This window comes from Diaporthe citri (genome assembly GCF_014595645.1).
Source record: "Diaporthe citri strain NFHF-8-4 chromosome Unknown scaffold_3, whole genome shotgun sequence".
Classification (NCBI taxonomy): Eukaryota; Fungi; Ascomycota; class Sordariomycetes; order Diaporthales; family Diaporthaceae; genus Diaporthe; species Diaporthe citri.
In genome coordinates this window covers 1,884,128-1,902,770 of record NW_025064848.1, presented here as the reverse complement: position 1 = coordinate 1,902,770, position 18,643 = coordinate 1,884,128, and the positions used below count along the sequence as shown (strand labels likewise).

At 44.0% G+C, this 18,643-nt stretch overlaps 6 protein-coding genes across 6 annotated transcripts; 4 read left to right on the top strand and 2 right to left on the bottom strand.

The window, feature by feature from the left end:
* Positions 1–7,213: 7,213 nt before the first annotated feature.
* Positions 7,214–8,246, top strand: INS49_008142 (uncharacterized protein; the record flags this gene model as incomplete). The annotated part of the gene is made up of 3 exons (XM_043168887.1): positions 7,214–7,278; positions 7,364–7,508; positions 7,581–8,246. The coding sequence occupies 3 exons, from the start codon at positions 7,214–7,216 to the stop codon at positions 8,244–8,246; spliced, it is 876 nt and encodes a 291-aa protein (XP_043026567.1).
* Positions 8,247–8,517: 271 nt separating this feature from the next.
* INS49_008141 (uncharacterized protein) lies at positions 8,518–10,889 on the bottom strand (the record flags this gene model as incomplete). Its single annotated transcript, XM_043168886.1, has 2 exons — positions 8,518–10,070; positions 10,148–10,889. The coding sequence occupies 2 exons, from the start codon at positions 10,887–10,889 to the stop codon at positions 8,518–8,520; spliced, it is 2,295 nt and encodes a 764-aa protein (XP_043026566.1).
* Positions 10,890–11,426: 537 nt separating this feature from the next.
* INS49_008140 (uncharacterized protein) lies at positions 11,427–12,387 on the top strand (the record flags this gene model as incomplete). The annotated part of the gene is made up of 3 exons (XM_043168885.1): positions 11,427–11,867; positions 11,918–12,139; positions 12,223–12,387. The coding sequence occupies 3 exons, from the start codon at positions 11,427–11,429 to the stop codon at positions 12,385–12,387; spliced, it is 828 nt and encodes a 275-aa protein (XP_043026565.1).
* Positions 12,388–12,462: 75 nt separating this feature from the next.
* On the bottom strand, positions 12,463–13,148 carry INS49_008139 (uncharacterized protein; the record flags this gene model as incomplete). Its single annotated transcript, XM_043168884.1, has 2 exons — positions 12,463–12,786; positions 12,852–13,148. The coding sequence occupies 2 exons, from the start codon at positions 13,146–13,148 to the stop codon at positions 12,463–12,465; spliced, it is 621 nt and encodes a 206-aa protein (XP_043026564.1).
* Positions 13,149–13,573: 425 nt separating this feature from the next.
* On the top strand, positions 13,574–14,787 carry INS49_008138 (uncharacterized protein; the record flags this gene model as incomplete). Its single annotated transcript, XM_043168883.1, has 3 exons — positions 13,574–13,793; positions 13,858–14,685; positions 14,747–14,787. 3 exons carry the CDS (start codon positions 13,574–13,576, stop codon positions 14,785–14,787), a joined length of 1,089 nt encoding a protein of 362 aa, XP_043026563.1.
* A 299-nt stretch (positions 14,788–15,086) lies between these two features.
* Positions 15,087–16,508, top strand: INS49_008137 (uncharacterized protein; the record flags this gene model as incomplete). Its single annotated transcript, XM_043168882.1, has 1 exon — positions 15,087–16,508. The coding sequence occupies one exon, from the start codon at positions 15,087–15,089 to the stop codon at positions 16,506–16,508; it is 1,422 nt and encodes a 473-aa protein (XP_043026562.1).
* Between the last annotated feature and the right edge of the window lie 2,135 nt (positions 16,509–18,643).

Here is an 18,643-nt window from a genome sequence, read left to right as displayed (position 1 = left end):
TAAAATTAAGATAATAATTATAATGATAATGCTTATATTATAAAGGTAAAACTTAATAAAGAAATTTATTATGTAAATATTAATTTTTTAGTTAATAAAGTATTTATATATTAAATTACTAAAAATAATATTTTTTAAATAAAGATAATTATTATAATTAATTAATTTATCTTAAAGAATAAATATAATTAAACTTATTTTTAAGGAATCTTATTAAATATAAAAGCATTATTAATATTTATAGTTAAATATAAGCAATTTCTTATATTATAATAAAAAGACTTAAAGTATTAAATTAATATAATTATTATAAGAAAAGCTAAAGTTAAATTTAATGATAAAATAATTATTAATTTGCTTAGCATAATGGAAGTTTTTACTTTAGTTAATTATATTAACTTTTATATTATTTAGGTATAAACCTTATTCCTGCTTTACTTAGTAAATATAAATAGGCTTTAAATATATTATAATAATATTATAAATAAAATGGTTTCCTTTAATAATGTAATTATTATATTAATACTTAGAAAATAAGGTTATTTATAGTTTTTTTTAAATTAAATTATTAATGCTATGTATTTTTTTTTAAAGATAGAAATAAAGAAACTTTATTATTGCTTTAAATATTTATTAATAAATTAATTATATTAAATGCTTAAAAAAGCTAGTAATTTAAATATTAATAAATAAGCAATAGCAAAGATTAAAAAGATATGTTATTATTATTAAATAAATAAATTTATGCTTAAGCATTTTAAGTTTATATTATATAATAATTATAAATTTAACTATAAAATCTTAATTAATATAATGTATTTAAGTAAATGCTTAATTCTTTATATTATAAATTAAGCTATAGCTTTTTAAAAAGTAAAGTTTTTAAAATTTATATTTGTAAAAATTATATAGCAAATACTGTAAATGCTTTAAATTAATATATATTAAGAATTATTAAATATTATTAAATATAATGCAAGAATAAACTTTATATCCTTAAAATTCCGTTAAAAAGCATAAATAATAAGAATTAAATATAAATAAGTCCTTATAAAGATATATTAATTTATTAAGAAAGTTAAGAAATATCATTAAGCCCTTAAATAAGTATATAAAATCTTATATATTAAATTATATAATAGCATAAATAATAATGCTATCTTGTAAATAGCTATAAAAGCTATTAATAATATTATTAAATTAAATAAATTAATCCTTATGCTTTTAATTTTTAGTGCTTACTTATAAGTATTATATAAATTACTATTATTATTATTAATATAAAAGCAAGTAAAAGCTATTTTAAAAACCATAAAAATATTATAAAAAACCATAGCTAAATAATAAGTACAAAACATATTAAATATTAAGGTTAAACCTATTTTTAATATAAAATATTTATTGTAATGCAAAGTTTATATATAAAAAGAGAGAAAAGAATAAAAGGGTTTATATAAGGTTATTGCTATAAATAGCTATAATATAACCTTAAATATGTTAAATAAAGCCGCAATATTTAAGTTAATAATTATTTAATTATATTACTAAGATAATAATAAGGAAATGCAACCCTTATAAGTAAAAAACCTAGCTATAAAACCTTAAATGCAACTTATTATGCAACCATTATTATTAAAAATAAAAGACTGTATTATTATATTATATATCTTAAAGAAAGAAAATAAAAATTATAACTTAGCGATTAAACTAAGATAAAACGGAATTATTATAATACTAAGCTTATTATTTAAAAAGTTTAATAAAATAAAAATTAATAACCTTATTATTAAAGATATCTTTTAAATTAAGAAATAATTAATAAAGTAATATAGTAAATATTATCTCTTTAAGTCCTATATAATATAAAAGGTAAAAGGTAAAATTATAAAACCTTATAAAAAATTTTAATTTATTATTTAAAGTTATAATAATAATAAAAAGAGATTAATCTTAATATAAAGCCTAATTATTTAAAGAATAAGCTAATAAATAATTCTTATACTTACCCCTTTATTAATTTAAAAAAAAGGCATAATTTTTATACTTTAAGATATTACTTAAGCCTACCCTTAAGTAAAGTTAAAATTATATAAAATAATTCTTATAAAGCTATTAAAGGAATTAAAAAATAAATACCCTTTAAGCATAATTATTTATATTATCCAACCTTTATATAGCATAGTAAAATTTAATATTTATTAATTTAATATATATTAAAAACATTATTAATAAAAGCTTAAAATAAATTACTTTATATATAATTCTTATTTAATAATTATAAAGCTTATATAACTCTTTAAAATAATAAATATATAAATAAATAATATATTAATTTTATTTATATTAAAATTTTAAAATAAAAAAAAACTAAGATAAAAGCTATAAAATTATAAAAAAAACTAAAATAAAAGCTAATGCCTAAAAACTTAATAAATTATAATAAGGCTTGCATAACTATAAATATTACTAGCTTAATTACTACTTATTAAAAAAGATAAGCTAATAAACTTATAATTATTAATATAATAATTAAAAACGCTCCTTAAAAATACCTTAAATAAAGAGCTTAAGGAGCATATATAGCTTTAATTTATTAATTAAAAACTTTATATAATCTTTTAATAATTATATAAATATAAAACTTAAAGGTATAAAATTATAAAAGCTTAAATATATAATTATTATAATAAATAAATAATGCTATATAAAGAATTAAGTATATGCCTTTAAATCTTAAAATAGCGAAACTTTTTATATTTATAAATAAATTATTTATAAATAATTAAAACTTAATATTTTAACTTAAATATATTATTATTCTTGCAAATAAAACTTATAAAGAAACTAAGAAATTTATAATAATAAGCAATATTTTTTATTAATTATTAATAAAGTATAAATATATTATTTAAAGCATATTAGCAAGCAAAATTTATAATATAGTAAATAAAGTAAATATTAAAATCTTCCTAGCTATAATAATTAAGATAGCCATAAAATAACTCTTATTATTAAATATATCTTTAATTATTTATATAAACTTATATAACTTATATAAATGCCTTATAAAGCTAAGAATAATAAAGAAAAAGCGCTTTATAATTAATATTATATTACTATAAAAGTTATATAAAATAAAAGAAATTACTAAAGTAAGGTAAATAAATAAAAAAGACAACCCTATTAATGCAATAATAAAATTAATTTTAAATACTGCATTATAAAAGCTTATTAATAATAATAAGCTTTATATATAAGTAAATAGGTTAGTTAAGAAACTTAAAATAACCTCTTCCTATTAAAAAAGAAGCAACTTATTATTAGCACCTTTTCCTTTTAACCTTATCGCCGCTAGTTATAAAACCTTATACCTTTTAAACTTAAACTCTTAATATAAACTTTAATCTTTTATATTTTAATTAAAACCTTTTTAATACCTTATTATATATAAGGATAACCTTATAATTATTAATATTATTAATAATTATTATTTTAAAGTTAATCTTATTTTTATTATTATCTTTCGCTATTATTTATTAATAATAATATTAAAACTAACTTTTATTAAATTTATTTATAACTTATTAACTTTTCTTATAATTAAAGAATAAATTAATAATTATTATATAATAATTATAAAGTTTTGCATTATAAATATTCATTTTAACTATTAAATTCTTATAAAATCTTTTTCTTTTTATTATAATGGAAAATATTAATAATAACTTATAAAAGTTATTTAACACTTTTATTAACATGCCTTATAAGGATAATAATAGCAAGAATTATTTAACAAATATTGCATTTACTCCCCGCGCTAAAAACACACTTAATGCAATTATCGCTATAGCTGCTATTAATATAATCAATGCTAAAGGTAGCCCTATCGCAACCCTTAAATAAAATTAAAATTCCCTTGCAAACATTGCAACTATAACCCCAATTAATAAAATAAACATTATAACTATATTCTTATTAAGCAATAAAATAAAGATTAGAATTATTACTAAGGCTATAAGAAGGGCTAAAATTGCCTTAATTAATAAGGATAAAGATAAGCTTATTAATCTTGCTAATTCCTATAGCAAGGTTGTTACTAATAATGCTTATTTAATGAATATTAATAAGGATATTAATGATAATAACTCTTATCCGCTTAATATTAATAGCAATTTAATCATTGCTAATAATAAAGATAATTAAAACTAAGCTAATAAAACCTTAATAAAGATTATAAAGATTATCTTTAATTTTACTTTTATGCTAAGCATTAAAAAAAGCAAGCTATTTATTAAGATAAACTTTTAAGGAATTATTAAAATTAATAAGCTAAAGATTATAATTATAACTTAAGCTAAAACACTTTTTTTAAATAATATTACTATAATAATTATTATTTAAATTATTAATAACTTTTAATATTAAAATAAGTAAATATCTTTTAATAATATAATTAAAAAGCTATATATTTATATTAAAAGTATTAAAACTCTTAATATAAAATTATATAACATCCTTAATAATAAAAACCATTAAGGCAATTACCATTTTAAATGCTAAATCATTATAATTTCCATAATAAATAACTTAATAAGAATTTTAATCTTAAGTATTTTTTATATATATTAAATTAAAAAGATTTAATTATTAAAGAATTAAATTACTATATTAACCTAGCTTTAAAACTTTTTATATTAAATTATTAATAAATATATATAAAGCTTATATATAAAGAAACTTATTAAAAAATATACGCTATTATTTAAATAACTTAAGCAAAAGATAATTATTAAGGAAATTAAAAAGAATAATAAAAAGTAAGAAAAGGAAATAATAAATAATTAAGTTGCTTATAATATTTAATTTTAAAAAAATAAAAAGTAATTAAAGGAAATTAATTTAAAGCAATATTAAGTATATTTTAATAATAAAAATAAAGATAAAAATAATAATATTTATATTATAAAGATATATAATAAAAATAAATATAAGTTAAAGAATTTAGCATTAACTTTATAAGCATTAACTTTTCTTATAAAGAAAAAATTTAAAATTAAGGCCATTATATAAAAGTTAATAATTTCCATAAAAAAGCAATCTTAAAAACTAAGTATTAAAAATAATAAATATAATATTTAAAAAATAATATAATAATAATAATTATAAGTTAAAAGAGTAATATAATAATAAAGATTATTAAAACTTACTTTAAAACTTATAAATTATAATTTTAAGCTTTTTTAATAATGCTTTTTTATAATAAAAGTTATATATACTTAATATATAATAAATTATAATTTTAAGGCTAATTATAATAAGAATTATTAATTATAATAAAGATTATATATACTTATTAAAAGAAAAGAAAAACTATAAATATTAGCAAATATAACCCTTGCATTTAAAAAGCTACTTTAGTTATCCCCTCCAAGGCATATAGCCTCTTAAAACTAAGATAGAACAACATTAATACATAATTGCTTCCCATATGATTATCGTACGTACGAGAGACCTACCAACACACGTCATCACATTCCGCCCTTCAAAATCTGTCAAGATCAATCACTCAACGATTTCTCCTCAGTAGTCGACCATGAGGGAAGCTGAGTGGCTCGGTCGCATTTTAAGGCCCTTCAAGCAATGGTTTAGGTTCCACGTCGATCCGCTTCTTCCCGGGGGATGGCGAACTGCGGCGCTCGTCAACACGGTCCTGATAGCCATCGTCTCCGTTCTCTTGACCATCCTCTCCGCGATAGCTTTAATTAAGGCTGGGGGATTGAATAAGCCTCTCCTCGTATTTTTCACCGGGGCATGCGGCATCACTGGAGCATCAGCATTGAACGCAACACTACATATCATCATCAACACTCTGTCCACCGCCATACTTGCTTCATCCAATATGTTCATGCAAGTTCTAAATGCTCCTTCTCGGGAAGAGGTTGATCAGAGCCATGCAAGGGGTTCGTGGCTTGAAATCGGTGTCCTTTCCTGGCGCAACATCCTCCGACTCTCTCCATTCAAGACAATAGCATGGCTGGGTTTTCTCATATCATCTGTTCCCATTCATCTCCTATTCAACAGTGCTATCTTCGAAGCATCGTATAGGCTCTCACAATACGATTTGGCTATAGTCTCGGAGCAATTCCTTCACGGCGGCAACTACTTTACCCCTGGAGCTAGTCTTTTAAATTCCGGGGGTCTCACTATCTATGATGCTAATATAAAGACCTCCACATGGTCTCCAGATCTTTGGGCCGGATATGGAGACTTCGTCGGCTTGACAGAGTACCGGGACAACAACTCAGCCATCAACGAGAAAATAGTAGCCACTGCCCAAAATGGTAGCACTTGGAGGCGAATCAGTAAAGAGGCCTGTAAACAGGAGTATCTGACCTGCAGCGGACTCTCAACTTACAGCGACGTGATCATTGTGGTTTCTGATACGGAAGGCTGGCCAAGATCGCATGTCTGGAGTTTGAATATGGAGCAGGGTTCATTTTGGGACGCTCATGTCCCTGATGACACATCGGAGCCCGAACACAATTCTCTCTGGTTTTACGGCAAGTGTGCGATGTCTGCATACTCTGGAAATGGCCAGACCATCTGTGGCAATTCTTGCAGGTGGGCTTTGGGTGGCAGCAACGCTACTAAAGAATGGGTGGTGCCGTTCTTTCCAATCAACTCGACCTCGAGCTGCTTTGAATTGCGACCAGGGGACCAAGGGTACGAAAATGACGCCTCAAATTACAAACAAATCAACTCGACCGAAGACTGCTTTGTCGTGCGGTCAAAAGGATACAACAGATACCAGTATGCCGACTGGAACAGTTCTTCTATTTACAACCCCAAACAAAACGATCTCAATATCGACTACTGCCTTGCTCGGCCGGTCCAGGAATCGTGCAAAGTCGCATTATCTACTACCTTGCTCGTTTGTGTCACAGGGTGCGCAATTTTGAAGGCGATACTCTGCGTCTGGGTTTACTGCCGTTTAAGAACCCAGAACCCACTCACCACCCCAGGCGACGCTGTCAATTCCTTTATATCGAAACCCGATACACATACGATGGGAATGAGCCTTATTAGCCAAGGAGAGATTCGAATGAGTTACTTCTGCGGAGCTCCCCAACCAGGTCCACGGAAATATCGACAGCGGAAGAGAAAATTAGGCACTACAGTTCCCTGGTCAGAGTGGCTCTTCCTTCTGGCAATCATGGTTTTCACACTGGTGGGCGCGGTGGCTCTGATGTTTATAATTGGAATCGGAGCCGGGGGCATGTAAGTATATTGAGCCTGCTCCGCCCGTGGGTGAGCAACGGTAATTACCGTTTACATCTACATCAACTGACTTCCAAACTTATAGACGCGGGGGCTTCGGTACAAACTCTTCGAATCCTCTCACAAACTCCGGCACCTCACTTTTGAACGCGGTCCTCATCGCCAACTCACCGCAGCTCGCGCCTTCTACAGTGCATGTGATTTACAACAACACATTCACGCGACTAGTTGTAGGAAGAGCATGGGCTTTAAGGACCACTCGACACTGATATTTGCGAGTGACTGACGCGAAAGGCCTCCAGCGTTCGACTTACAGATCACAGCTTCCGTATCGATACAGCATTCCCCTCATTATAGCCAGCGCATTCCTTCATTGGCTCATGTCTAATACGATATATGTCTTCATCTCTCAAGGGAACTACTTTCAGCACCTCGGGGGCTCGGAAAAAGACTCGACATATTCTGATTCAAACCTTCCACCGGGGTCTACAGTCTCCGTCGGTTATTCCATTATCACACTGGCCATACTAGCGCTCGGTTTACTTGTTGGTTTCATGCTGCCATCGATTTGGAGCCAGAAACCTTTGGTCGGGTTTGGAAACTCTGTGGGCTGCAATTCGTTCGCTATGTCAGCCTCCTGCCACGTTCCGACTCTCAGCAGACCTGATTCGGAATCGGACATCTCCCGGAAGCTTGAGGGCCGGATGGACTTGGATATGCCCGAGGCTTTCAATGACAGTGAAACCGAATTGGCCTTACTTTCGCCGGCGAGGAATGACTTGGAAAATCACGAAGAGGACGCGAGACTGAAGAAGATTGCACAAAGCAGACTGAGGTGGGGTGTGGTAAAAATGTCACTGGGGTGGAGCAGCCAGTACAGCGGCTCCTATGACCAGGTTGGTCATATCTCGTTCGGCACGACTAGTGATGAAGTTGAGGAGCCGGTACATGATCGATGGTATGTGTAAAATGTTGGAATCCAGGAAGTTACCATACAAGGGCCAAACTACACGCAGAGGTGTGGGTGCATGCATTTTCCTCTGTAGTGCAACATAAGAGGGCATCTGCACGTTGCCATCGCAATACAACGTGCAAGGAAAACGGTCGATGAAGGTTTCATACATGCTGACACAGAAACGATTTAATATGCTGCTGAGATTACTTTTTGTATAAACGCCGCCCAATGTTTTAAACTTGGTTGTGTAATGCATTATAGACTGGTACAAGTGGTACAACCATTTAGTCCTTCTTGGCCTCCTCAGCCTTGGCCTCCTCCCTCGTCTCCAGGATGTGCCCGTCAGCGTCCCGTGGCTTCCTCTTCCAGCCGGTCGAGAACATCGGGCCCATGTCGAACCTCGGCAGCGGGTGCGCCTCGGTATTGATGACGATCTTGTCGAGCGGCAGCAGGTCGTCGGGCGAGAAGAGCAGGAAGAAGTACTTGAGCGTCTCGGCCAGCCAGAAGCTCTCCATGTTGTCGCGCGTCGTGGGCGGCACCACGTTGGCGTTGGACAGCGACGTGAACCCGCCGCCCTCAGCCACCGCCGTGTGGTTCATGAAGCTCTTGAACATCTCCCACCCCCAGTCGCGGTACCGCTGGTCGCCCGTGATCCGCCACATGTAGAAGAGCGATTCCACCGTCTCGGGCCGCTGCAGGTTGTGCGTGTCCTGGCTCTTGATGACAAAGTCCTTGCGCCACGCAGCCTCCGGGTCCGGGTCGAACTCCTCCGGCGCCCGGTGCGCCTTTTCCTCCGGGGGAGGCGGCGACGCAATCTTGAAATACGTGATCTCCGCAGCCAGCCCCGTCGCCATGGCCTTGTACGTACCCCAGCACGTCTGCATCAGCTCGCGCGCGAGCTGCATGTCCTTCTCCTTCTGCGCGTTCCACGACGGCAGCTTCCTGGCCTCGGCCTCCGTCAGGCCGTCCGTCGCGCCCAGGGCGATGGTCCCTGGCATGAAGCACACGAGGTGGTCCATCTTCGGACTGAGCTCGCCGTCGACGCCGTTGACCTTCTCGCCGATGATGGTGAACTGCGAGTGCTCGGTGTACGTGACGAGATTCTTCCGTACGCCCTGGAGTGCCTGCTCCCACATGTCCAGGTAGATGGGCTCTCCCTTGTTGGTCTGCAGATATTGCTTGATGAGATATTCGTAGTAGGAGTCGCCGCGGCTCCCCAGGCGGATGTTATTGCCGCGGAATTTGCCGGTGTTGGCGTACACGTAGATCGGGACAAGACCGTCCTTGGGACCGTTGTCATCGAGAACCTGCATGACTTTCTCGGCCTTGTCCCAGAACATCTTCTCACCTGTCAACTTTGCCAGGTACTTGAATTCCAGCTGCAGGGTGGCGGCCTCGGCAGTCGATGAAGCGCCACCGTCGTCGTGGGACGGCAGACCTTCGAACTTGCCCAGGTTTACACTCGCGTAAGGGACTCCGGATTCCGAGTCGAACGCTGGAATCAGGCGGTCCGCTAGGTCCTTTGCCTTCTCAAGGTAGAGGTCCTCCCCTGGTGCCCCTTCATCGTCGTCTGATATTGCCGCCAGCTCGGGGAACTCGGTCGATAGGTAATGCGCGGACAGCAGGCCACCCATCATCCGAATGGTGGTCTCAAAAGTATTCACATCCTGGTCCTGGTCGTAGGTGAGGGTTGTTGATATCCACTCCCTCGCGTGGGTAAGGCGACTGGTCAGGTTCATGAGTATCATCGTATCGAGTGCGTCGACTATGATCCAGCCCAGGCCCTTCTTTGCCATGTGTTTTCCGCTCTTCGATATCGGGTGGTATTCGTCATAGCCTGGAGTTGATCCATATCAGTTAGACTGCGCCCGCCCATTTCAACATCCGCTCTTGGCTGAGGGACTTGGTACGTACCCCAGCCGTACCGCTCGTACGCATCCCAACTCAGCTCGAAGGCCTCGACCACCCTTTGTCTTCGCTCCAGCCAGTCAACCCTGCCCTTCGCTGCCGCCTTCTCATCCGCCCTCAGCCAGTCCGCCGTCTTCAGCGAGGGCAGCCTGTCGTACGGCTCCTCGCCGAAGATGCCGAACCAGTAGGCCACCAGGACCACGAGGAAGAGTGCGATAGCCATGCAGGTCTTGCGCCGGTAGAAGGGCCTCTTTCGGTGGCTGGCAGGGTATCCGTAGGGCTTGTCCTTGTACAAGGGGAGCGAGTTCCTGTTCGGATTCAGGAAGTTTTCGACCTTTCCGAGGCCCTCGCCTACTATCCCTCCAACCGCCCCACCACGTTGCCCGGCCGTCCTCGCCGTCACACCGGTCGATCCCCACACTCGGTCCTCTAGGGCTCGCTGGGGGTTGTTAAAGGAGGGGACATTTTTCGGGACCGCGAACGACATATCCTCGTCTTTCTTGCCGGCGGCCTGCTGTTCGCGCAGTTCCCGCTCGCGCAGGTTGGTGTTGAGGTCCTCGACGGCCTGCCTGCCGCGCTCGATGGCCTCGGCCGCAGTCTCTTGGACCTTCTCGGTGACCTGAGTGGCGACCTCGGTGGCGGTCGCGCGCAGGAGGTTGAGCTGGGTCAGCGCGGCTGCGGCAGTCGGGGCGCGGTTGCTGATGAGGTTCCTTCGCAGGTTGAAGGGGTCGCGGAGGTTGTTGTTCATCGGGAGGGTTCCGTGACGCGGGCACTCAATCTGTCCACATAGCAGTCCAGGGGGGCCTGGCTACTATTCTTGGACATGAAGTCAAAGCAGACACACAAATGTGGGTAGGAGGCAAAGAAAGAGCTTGACTTGAAACTTTGGAGCTTCCAATGCAGGGGGGAAGTGGGCAGCTCTCCCGGCAGGGACTGTCAAGACACCTGCTATGTAGTAATGAGAGAAGCAGTGGTCTGTTATGTATCTAGACTGCCCACCTAGGAATGTGGTCTAGTGCCTGACTGCGGCTCCAAGGCAAGGGAGCGAAAGAGAACAGATCAGCGCCGGGATTGCCGGCTCGAATTCCGCAGGTTGGGTAGGGCGGTTCACGCGTGCATTTCACTACGGCGGGTATGCCCAGGCACGGCATCTAGTTGGACAGCTGTCCCCCGAGCCGCAGGGCCTCCAGTCTCGGCAGGCCCTTGCAGCCCGGCCTCGGCACTCCGGCTTGCCAGGGGTCGGACAGGGCGTCGCCAGGCGGGTGCCACACAACTCACCGCAAATATGCTTTCATCTCATGTGGATCATGTCCTCGCCGATAGACTTTTGAGCCGCAGTCAACCCCACGTCGTCAAAGTCCAGACGATCTCGGAACGAGAGGAGATGGCGGCGGCACAGAAGGTCGGCGCAGACTTCAAGAACTACCCACACCTGGATGCCGACGAGTTCGCAGAGGTCTGCCACCACATCGATCGCCGTTACACCCAAGCGACTCTGGGTCCTGTGAGGCGCAGGTGGAAGCTGGGAATCTGCAGGGCGCTTGACGTCTCTTTCTCCACGTCTGCCGAGTACGCAACATACGCACAGATCATCCGGCCGCTGGATGGGGAGCTTGATGATGGGGACTTGTCTTCATATCTGGACAACTTCTCGTTCGGCGAAGGAGACAAGGATTTGACTAGCACACAGGACCATGAGATGGCGGAGGCAGAGCAGGCGGATTCAGTATGACCGCAGTTGTTCCGATTGCAAGTCTGATGCTTATATAAACTCAGGCCGCTATACACCAGGTGCAAAAGCCACCCGACTTTGGATATGTCACGTATGAGATTCATCTTCACCCAACATATCGAGTACCTTGCCTCTGGTTCAGTCTGCATGGGCTACCAGCAGACGAGCCGGCCTTCAACATCGACACCGTCTTCCGCCGTCTGGTTCCAGACCAGTATAAGCACGGCCTCCGTAAACTAGGTGGTATCGGTGGAATATCAGCGGATGTGGGTGCTTGTTGCTGCTAATAAGTCAATTATTGGTTCTTTCGGTATCCAGGTGTCCGTCATGCTAACACACCGAGAAACAGCATCACCCTCTCACGGGTGTCCCCAGCTTCTTCGTCCATCCATGTCTCCTCGGCGATCAGCTGTCGAACTTCGACTGCTCCAAAGAGAATTACCTCATGGTGTGGTTAGGCCTTGTCGGGGGCTGTGTTGGCCTTTGGGTGCCGAAAGAAATGGCCTTGGAGTGAGCCACTGCCGCACCCTGCGAACTCTGGCCTGCGACCCTGCCATGCGACGTTCCCGATCGGTCACACAATACGCTATCAGTCGTCGTCGCTGTCCTCCTCCATCGCCACATCGCTGTCCTCTTCTTCTTCCTCCTCCTCCTCCTCCCGTGGCCGCTTCTGCCCTCTGTTCTCTGCATCGTCTGCGTTCGCCGTCGTCTGGCCGGCCGCTGCGGGTGGTTTTGTGGGTAGTCCTGACGGCGCGGGTGGAGCAGCCGGTGCAGCTGAGCCAGGAGGTGGTGCGTTGAATATGCTTTGCTGCAGGTCGGTCATCTCCGCCTGTTGGTTGGCGGATGTTGGGATTTTGAAGGTCCCGTCGAGTTTCGCAACGACATTTGACTTGGACTTGGCGTACGCTACTTTCTATTGCACAAATTAGTATGATACCCCAGGGTAGACAGGCCATAGATAGCAGGAGGACAACAAACCATCTCGTATCCCAGGAAATTGAATCCATCCAATGCCCTCATAGCCTGTGTCGCGGTTTGTATGTCACGGTAGACAATATGCGCCTGGCCTCTCATGCTCTGGGTCTTGAGCGCGACGACATCGAGGACTGGCCCGTAAGTTGAGAAGAGCAGGTAGAGTGCTGTCCTCAGGTCCTCCTTCTGGATCTTGGCCGACGGGATGCCGCGCACGTAGAGTGTCTGGTTGGGAGGGATCGACTGGGGCTTGGGCGGAATGCCCGAGCCTGGTGGTGCTGCCTTCGCGGTAGCTGGGCCCATGCTTGCAACCGGTGGTGATTGACTACACGGCCGATCAGAGATTGAGTTGGAGAGAATGGATAAATGCCGTCCCGGTGGTAGAACAATCAAAGTCGGGCGAATATCCAAAGGGCGAAACCAGTCTGGTCTGTTCGCGTGTCGCGTTAAGCTCCATCAGCAATTTTTGGAGCTGGGCAGACGGAGCGCTGTAGCCTGCAGCTCCCCTTATCTCATTATCGGGGTTATGCACCCCACGGAGAGTGACGTGCCGCGCCCCCACCATCCACTTCACTCAGGGGAGCTTCCTTCCACTGCCCCCCCAATCGCCCTTCCCCTGACAGCAAGACACCTCTTCAGGTCCCATGTTACCAACGTAAACAACACATTGAATCATCGTGATAGTAGAGAGCTACTCCTATCACGTAGTCTGAACTACCAACATCAAGATGGCTGCGCCCGAGGTCCACCACCTCTTCCACAACCCCATCGCCGACCACTCCTTCTCCGCCGACCGATCCTTGGCCATCGCACGAGACTCGACCGTGGAGCTGTACGGCAAGGCTGGAAATGCCTTCAGGCTGCAGGATGAGCTCAAGGGGCATGACAAGACTGTCACCAGCCTCGACATTGCTCCCAACTCCGGCCGCATTGTGTCGTGCTCTCAGGGTCGGTTCAATTTGCACAACATTCTGTCAATGTGACGAGTAGACCGCGCTGACTTGGAACACAGACCGGAACGCACTCGTGTGGGAGCCTTCGCCTCAGGGCTACAAGCCAACCCTTGTACTGCTTCGAATCAACCGGGCTGCCACCTTCGTGCGTTGGTCCCCTTCGGAGACCAAGTTCGCTGTCGGCTCCGGCGACCGTGTGATTGCTGTCTGCTACTTCGAGGAAGAGAACGACTGGTGGGTGTCCAAGCACCTCAAGAAGCCCATCCGGAGCACTATCACCTCGGTTGCATGGCACCCCAACTCTGTGCTGCTCGCCGCTGGCTCCACCGACGCTCACGCCCGAGTCTTCTCGAGTTTCATCAAGTCAGTGGACCAACGGCCCGAGCCGAGCGCCTGGGGCGAGAGGCTACCCTTCAACACCGTCTGCGGAGAATTCCTCAACAACTCCGCTGGATGGGTCCACTCTGTCGCATTCTCTCCCAGCGGCGATGCGCTGGCCTTCGCTGCCCACGACAGCAGCGTCACTGTTGTCTACCCCAGCGCTCCCGACCAGCCCCCGAAGGCAGTCCTCAGCGTCACCACCCAGTTGCTTCCTTTCCAGAGCTTGATCTGGTCCAGTGAGGCCGAGATCATTGCTGCTGGTTACGACTGCGAGGCCTTTCGCTTCCAGGGCGGCGAGACGGGCTGGCGACTGGCTGGAACCCTGGAATCCAAGGGCAGGCCGGGTCTGGGTGACGACCGGGAAGAATCTGCTTTGAACATGTTCAAGCAGATGGATCTGAAGGGCAAGGCAAAGGATGACACGAAACTCTCCACCGTCCACCAAAACACCATAACAATGATCCGTCCGTATGAGTCTTCTGGAGGCTCTGTCAGCAAGTTCAGCTGTGAGTCCACCCACCATAGCCCCTTTCGATGGCGTGTCTGAGTGCTAACATTCATATCAAGCAACCGGAGTTGACGGAAGGGTCGTCATCTGGCATACCTAGATTAGCTTACAATGGAGATCACAATCAAGAGTCGATAAAACACTCGGTACCTTTGTACTCGTTCTTTTATCAGAATTTGCCTCAGCCTCATGTGGTCTCAGCACTGACTCCATAGCGGCGCATGCGATCATCCTGCCTTTTCATGTTTCCAATATGACTGGTCATTGCTGCCCTGACTGCGCAGCAGTTTCTGTGTATTTATGTTGGCATTTGCATTGCTGAATTAATTCCAGGTACGGTTGAGCAATCCGTCTGAAAACTCGATTGTCCAGATCCGATTTGTCTAGGCGAGCGGAGCCATGGACACCAGAACGAACCGAACACACTCACCCAGCGCACGCTTCTATGCCAACCGCCAGTCTGAAGGTCCCGAAGTATTCGACGTGCTCCCCCACCTTGCCCCTGCGGAACAGCCACTTCCTCGACTTGTTCCTCCATTCAGCCATTTCCAAGGCTTCTCAGCGCCGGCGTCATCTCGTCGGTACATCAACAACTGCGCGGCATGTCTATCAGATGAAAGGGTCTCTCCTCGAACTGCGATCCCCTTCCATGATCATCGAGAATGGGAGCCACCGAGACAGCATATGGAAAATTTATCAGACGAAAATGATCACATGCCCTCGACGGGCTACGGCTCACTCCAACACTATGTCGGCAGCCATGTGCATACTCACGAGCATAGTCACGGCTTGTCTAGCCCAGAACGAGCCCGACAGCTCTCCGAGCCTCCGACCTACATCACACCGCCTCCGCAATATTTTTTAAGCCCCGAGAATGCTCCTGCTTTTGCAGAAAGGCCCGTCTCCCTGATGCTTACTCCACGGGAAACCACGGTCGGGCCTGTCCAAATCCTTGTCCAACACCATGGCCTTGGACGCAACACTATTCGAGTCCCATCAAACAGCGACGTGAGCGACGCCGGCCAGCAACCCCGAGAACTTACTACTGTGCGGCCCCTCCTCGCGGCCAACGAAGAAGGCGAGCCCGCCTCCATTTCAGGCGATGACGAGGATGCCAGCTCCACCGTCTACCCCTACGACAGCACCTCCATGGCATCATCTTCCACGGCCTTCCATGCGGACCACGGCGGCCCGGCAAGGCCCCTGGAGGAGGCCGTCGTTGAGGTCCACAACACCTGCCTCGCCGCCACGCATCGATACCTCGAGTCGCTACGCGTAAATTGGGAGCTCCGCCATGGGCGCGAAATCCTGACAACATCATCGGGGCTAGCAGGACCGACCAGGCGTATACGCGACCGCGCCGGCGCCCGGGGCTCGCCTTACTCGCTCCAACGACGACAGACCAGGCGGGCACTTAGCGACAACAGCGGCCTGGAGTACATGCGCGGCCTGCGGGAAGACGAGGACGCGAGCGAGGACGGTGGTACCCAGGGCCGACGGCAGCAGCCGCAGGCCTGCCCCATCCCGGCGCCCACGGACTCGCTGCTCCAGAACACGTCGCGCATCTGCGAGCTCATCTGGCGCCGGGCGCGCCGCGACCGCGAGGACGTGCTGGGGGCCGAGGCCGGCGGGGCGCGCCGCATTGCCCTGCTGGTCGAGTGCGCCGAGGCCGTGGTTCTCTACGACGCCGCCGAGTGGGATGGGGACCCGGAGAGGGCGTTCTATGCGGCGTGCCGCGCGGGGCGGGACCTTTGTCAGGAGCTAGGGGACTTCCGCGGGATTGGGAGGGTTGATGGTATTATCGAGAGGGGGGAGGTTTAGGTGAGGTGGGGTGTGAAGGAGGGCGAGTCTTATGAGTTATGGGTGTATAATGCTGTGTGCCTGTCTTTGGTCGGATTTGGCCTGAAGTTGCTGGTGCTGGACAGCTCTTGATACATGAGATCAGGTGGCGATAAAGTGAATCGAGGGACCAGGGGACGTATGCGTTATGATTCAGTCACTCGCAAGATTCGAGGATGGTATTGGGTACGGACGATCACAAGCTCATGTGCTATACCGGAGCCCTGTCCTCTCCTCAAATCATGATTTATGGCATGCGTTGATGGGCGAAGTGAGTAACCAGTCTATTTCTTGCCAGCGTCCTCAAGACCAGCTCCTGCTTCCCTGGTCTCTGATGTTCATCAAAAGACACCATGTGTTGAGATATGGAAATTGAACACTCACACTCGTTTACTCGAGACAACTTGTCTCTAACGTCTAATTTCAGGGCCCTGCAACGTCTGCTCGTTGGCCAAACCCAATACAGCCCTTGGCTTCAGGCGGACATTCCCTCATGACTTTGGCATCAGTTTTCCAGATCGTAGGAAAGCCGATTACAGAGTTGTTAATGTGCATCTAACAGCAGGTTGAGCGATGCCAAACCAGTCAAGACGGGTTCCGTTCTGGAGCCCGCGTATCAGCCTGCTCGAGTGCAGCAAGCGGTAAGCTGCGAGCGACTACGCTCTTGCTCTGTGATAACACAGGCAACTGACTTTCAATACTAGCTGATGCCCATGCCCTGCCAGCACTCAGGCACTGCCGCAGGAGTAGTTCGCCAACGCATACCTGCCAGAGCGCCGACAACGGGCCAAGCCGTCCACTACGAGCAGGATGACGATGCCAGCACCGCGGAAGCTTAACATCTCTTTAGCGTCAAATTCATGCAGCGCACGGCAGTCCGGCGAGCGTTGAATTGCTCGCCCGGCAACCGCTAGGACTACAGCTTGTGGACCTGTCATCGCAACGTGTCCCTGGTCTTCACGACAGTAAGCAAGCGATCTAGCACTCTCCGCCAACTCACCAGCGCGAGCTGGGCGCGGGCGCTTTGCGCGTCCCACCCACCCCCCGGGGGCCGGGCTCCCTTCGCCGCCAGCGCTCGGTCGATCGCCGGGGTCCCGTGGCCGGCGGTGCTGACGAAGGCGCACGTCCCAAGCCCGCGGTGACAAACTGCATGAAACGGAGTAAATAGAATGAGAATTGCGCCAGAAAAGACCAGTCAATGCCCCCGCTGCTTGACGAACCAGCGCCTGACACGCTTCTGGTTGTTTAGAAGGTCCACGCCTGCCCGGCGGTTTCCCTACTTCAGTGGTCTGTCGCAGATTCGGAAGGCTCTGGGTCGAACCGAGGTTCGGATATAGATTCTATCGAGGGATCTGTTAACGATGCGATGCGAACATGGCTAGGCGATAGAAGTCGTATGTTTTCGAGACTCGCGATCGGTGTCTTGCCAATGCGTCGTGTGCTTATCGACAGAACCGGAAGAGAACCAACCAGACAGTGGCATAGTGGTGACTGCTCTCGCAAGGTGAGATTCGGACTGAGCGAACCCAGAAGCTCAGCGTAGCAGCGTAGCAGTTTGCGGCAACCCGGAGTTGCAAATGAACACAACAGGCACAAGACTATCAGACTCTTGTCGCGAAAAGTCAGGCCACATCGTCGCCGGCTGGCTCTGTCCCGGCACCAAAGCCGCCCATGCTCCCCTCCGACATGCTTTCCCTCGCGTTTGCCGGCACCAATACCGGCTTAGCCGCGAGAAGATAGACTTCAGTTGCAACACATTTACTGGAGCCCGCAAAGTCTAATAAACCTTCAGGACCATTCTCCGCCCCCATGCACCGGTTTCCACGAGCTTCTTTTCCGACATGATGTCATGGTCTGGGCCCTTTCCCAAGCGGTTGAAGCTCGCAAAATTGACTTTGATCATCATGAGTCGATGGGGTCTCGAACGATGTGCACTGCGCAGTGACCTCCCCCCTCCCCTCCCATCTTGGCAACAGCGGAGCGGATTTGACGTGACCGAGAGGGAAGTTCCGGGCATGCTTGGGGCCGCCGCCGCCGCCGCCACCAGGCCTCGCTGCCGAGCGCTGAGCGTGCACGCCTTGCGTCACACGGGGTTCCGCGACGGCGTGTCAGCATCC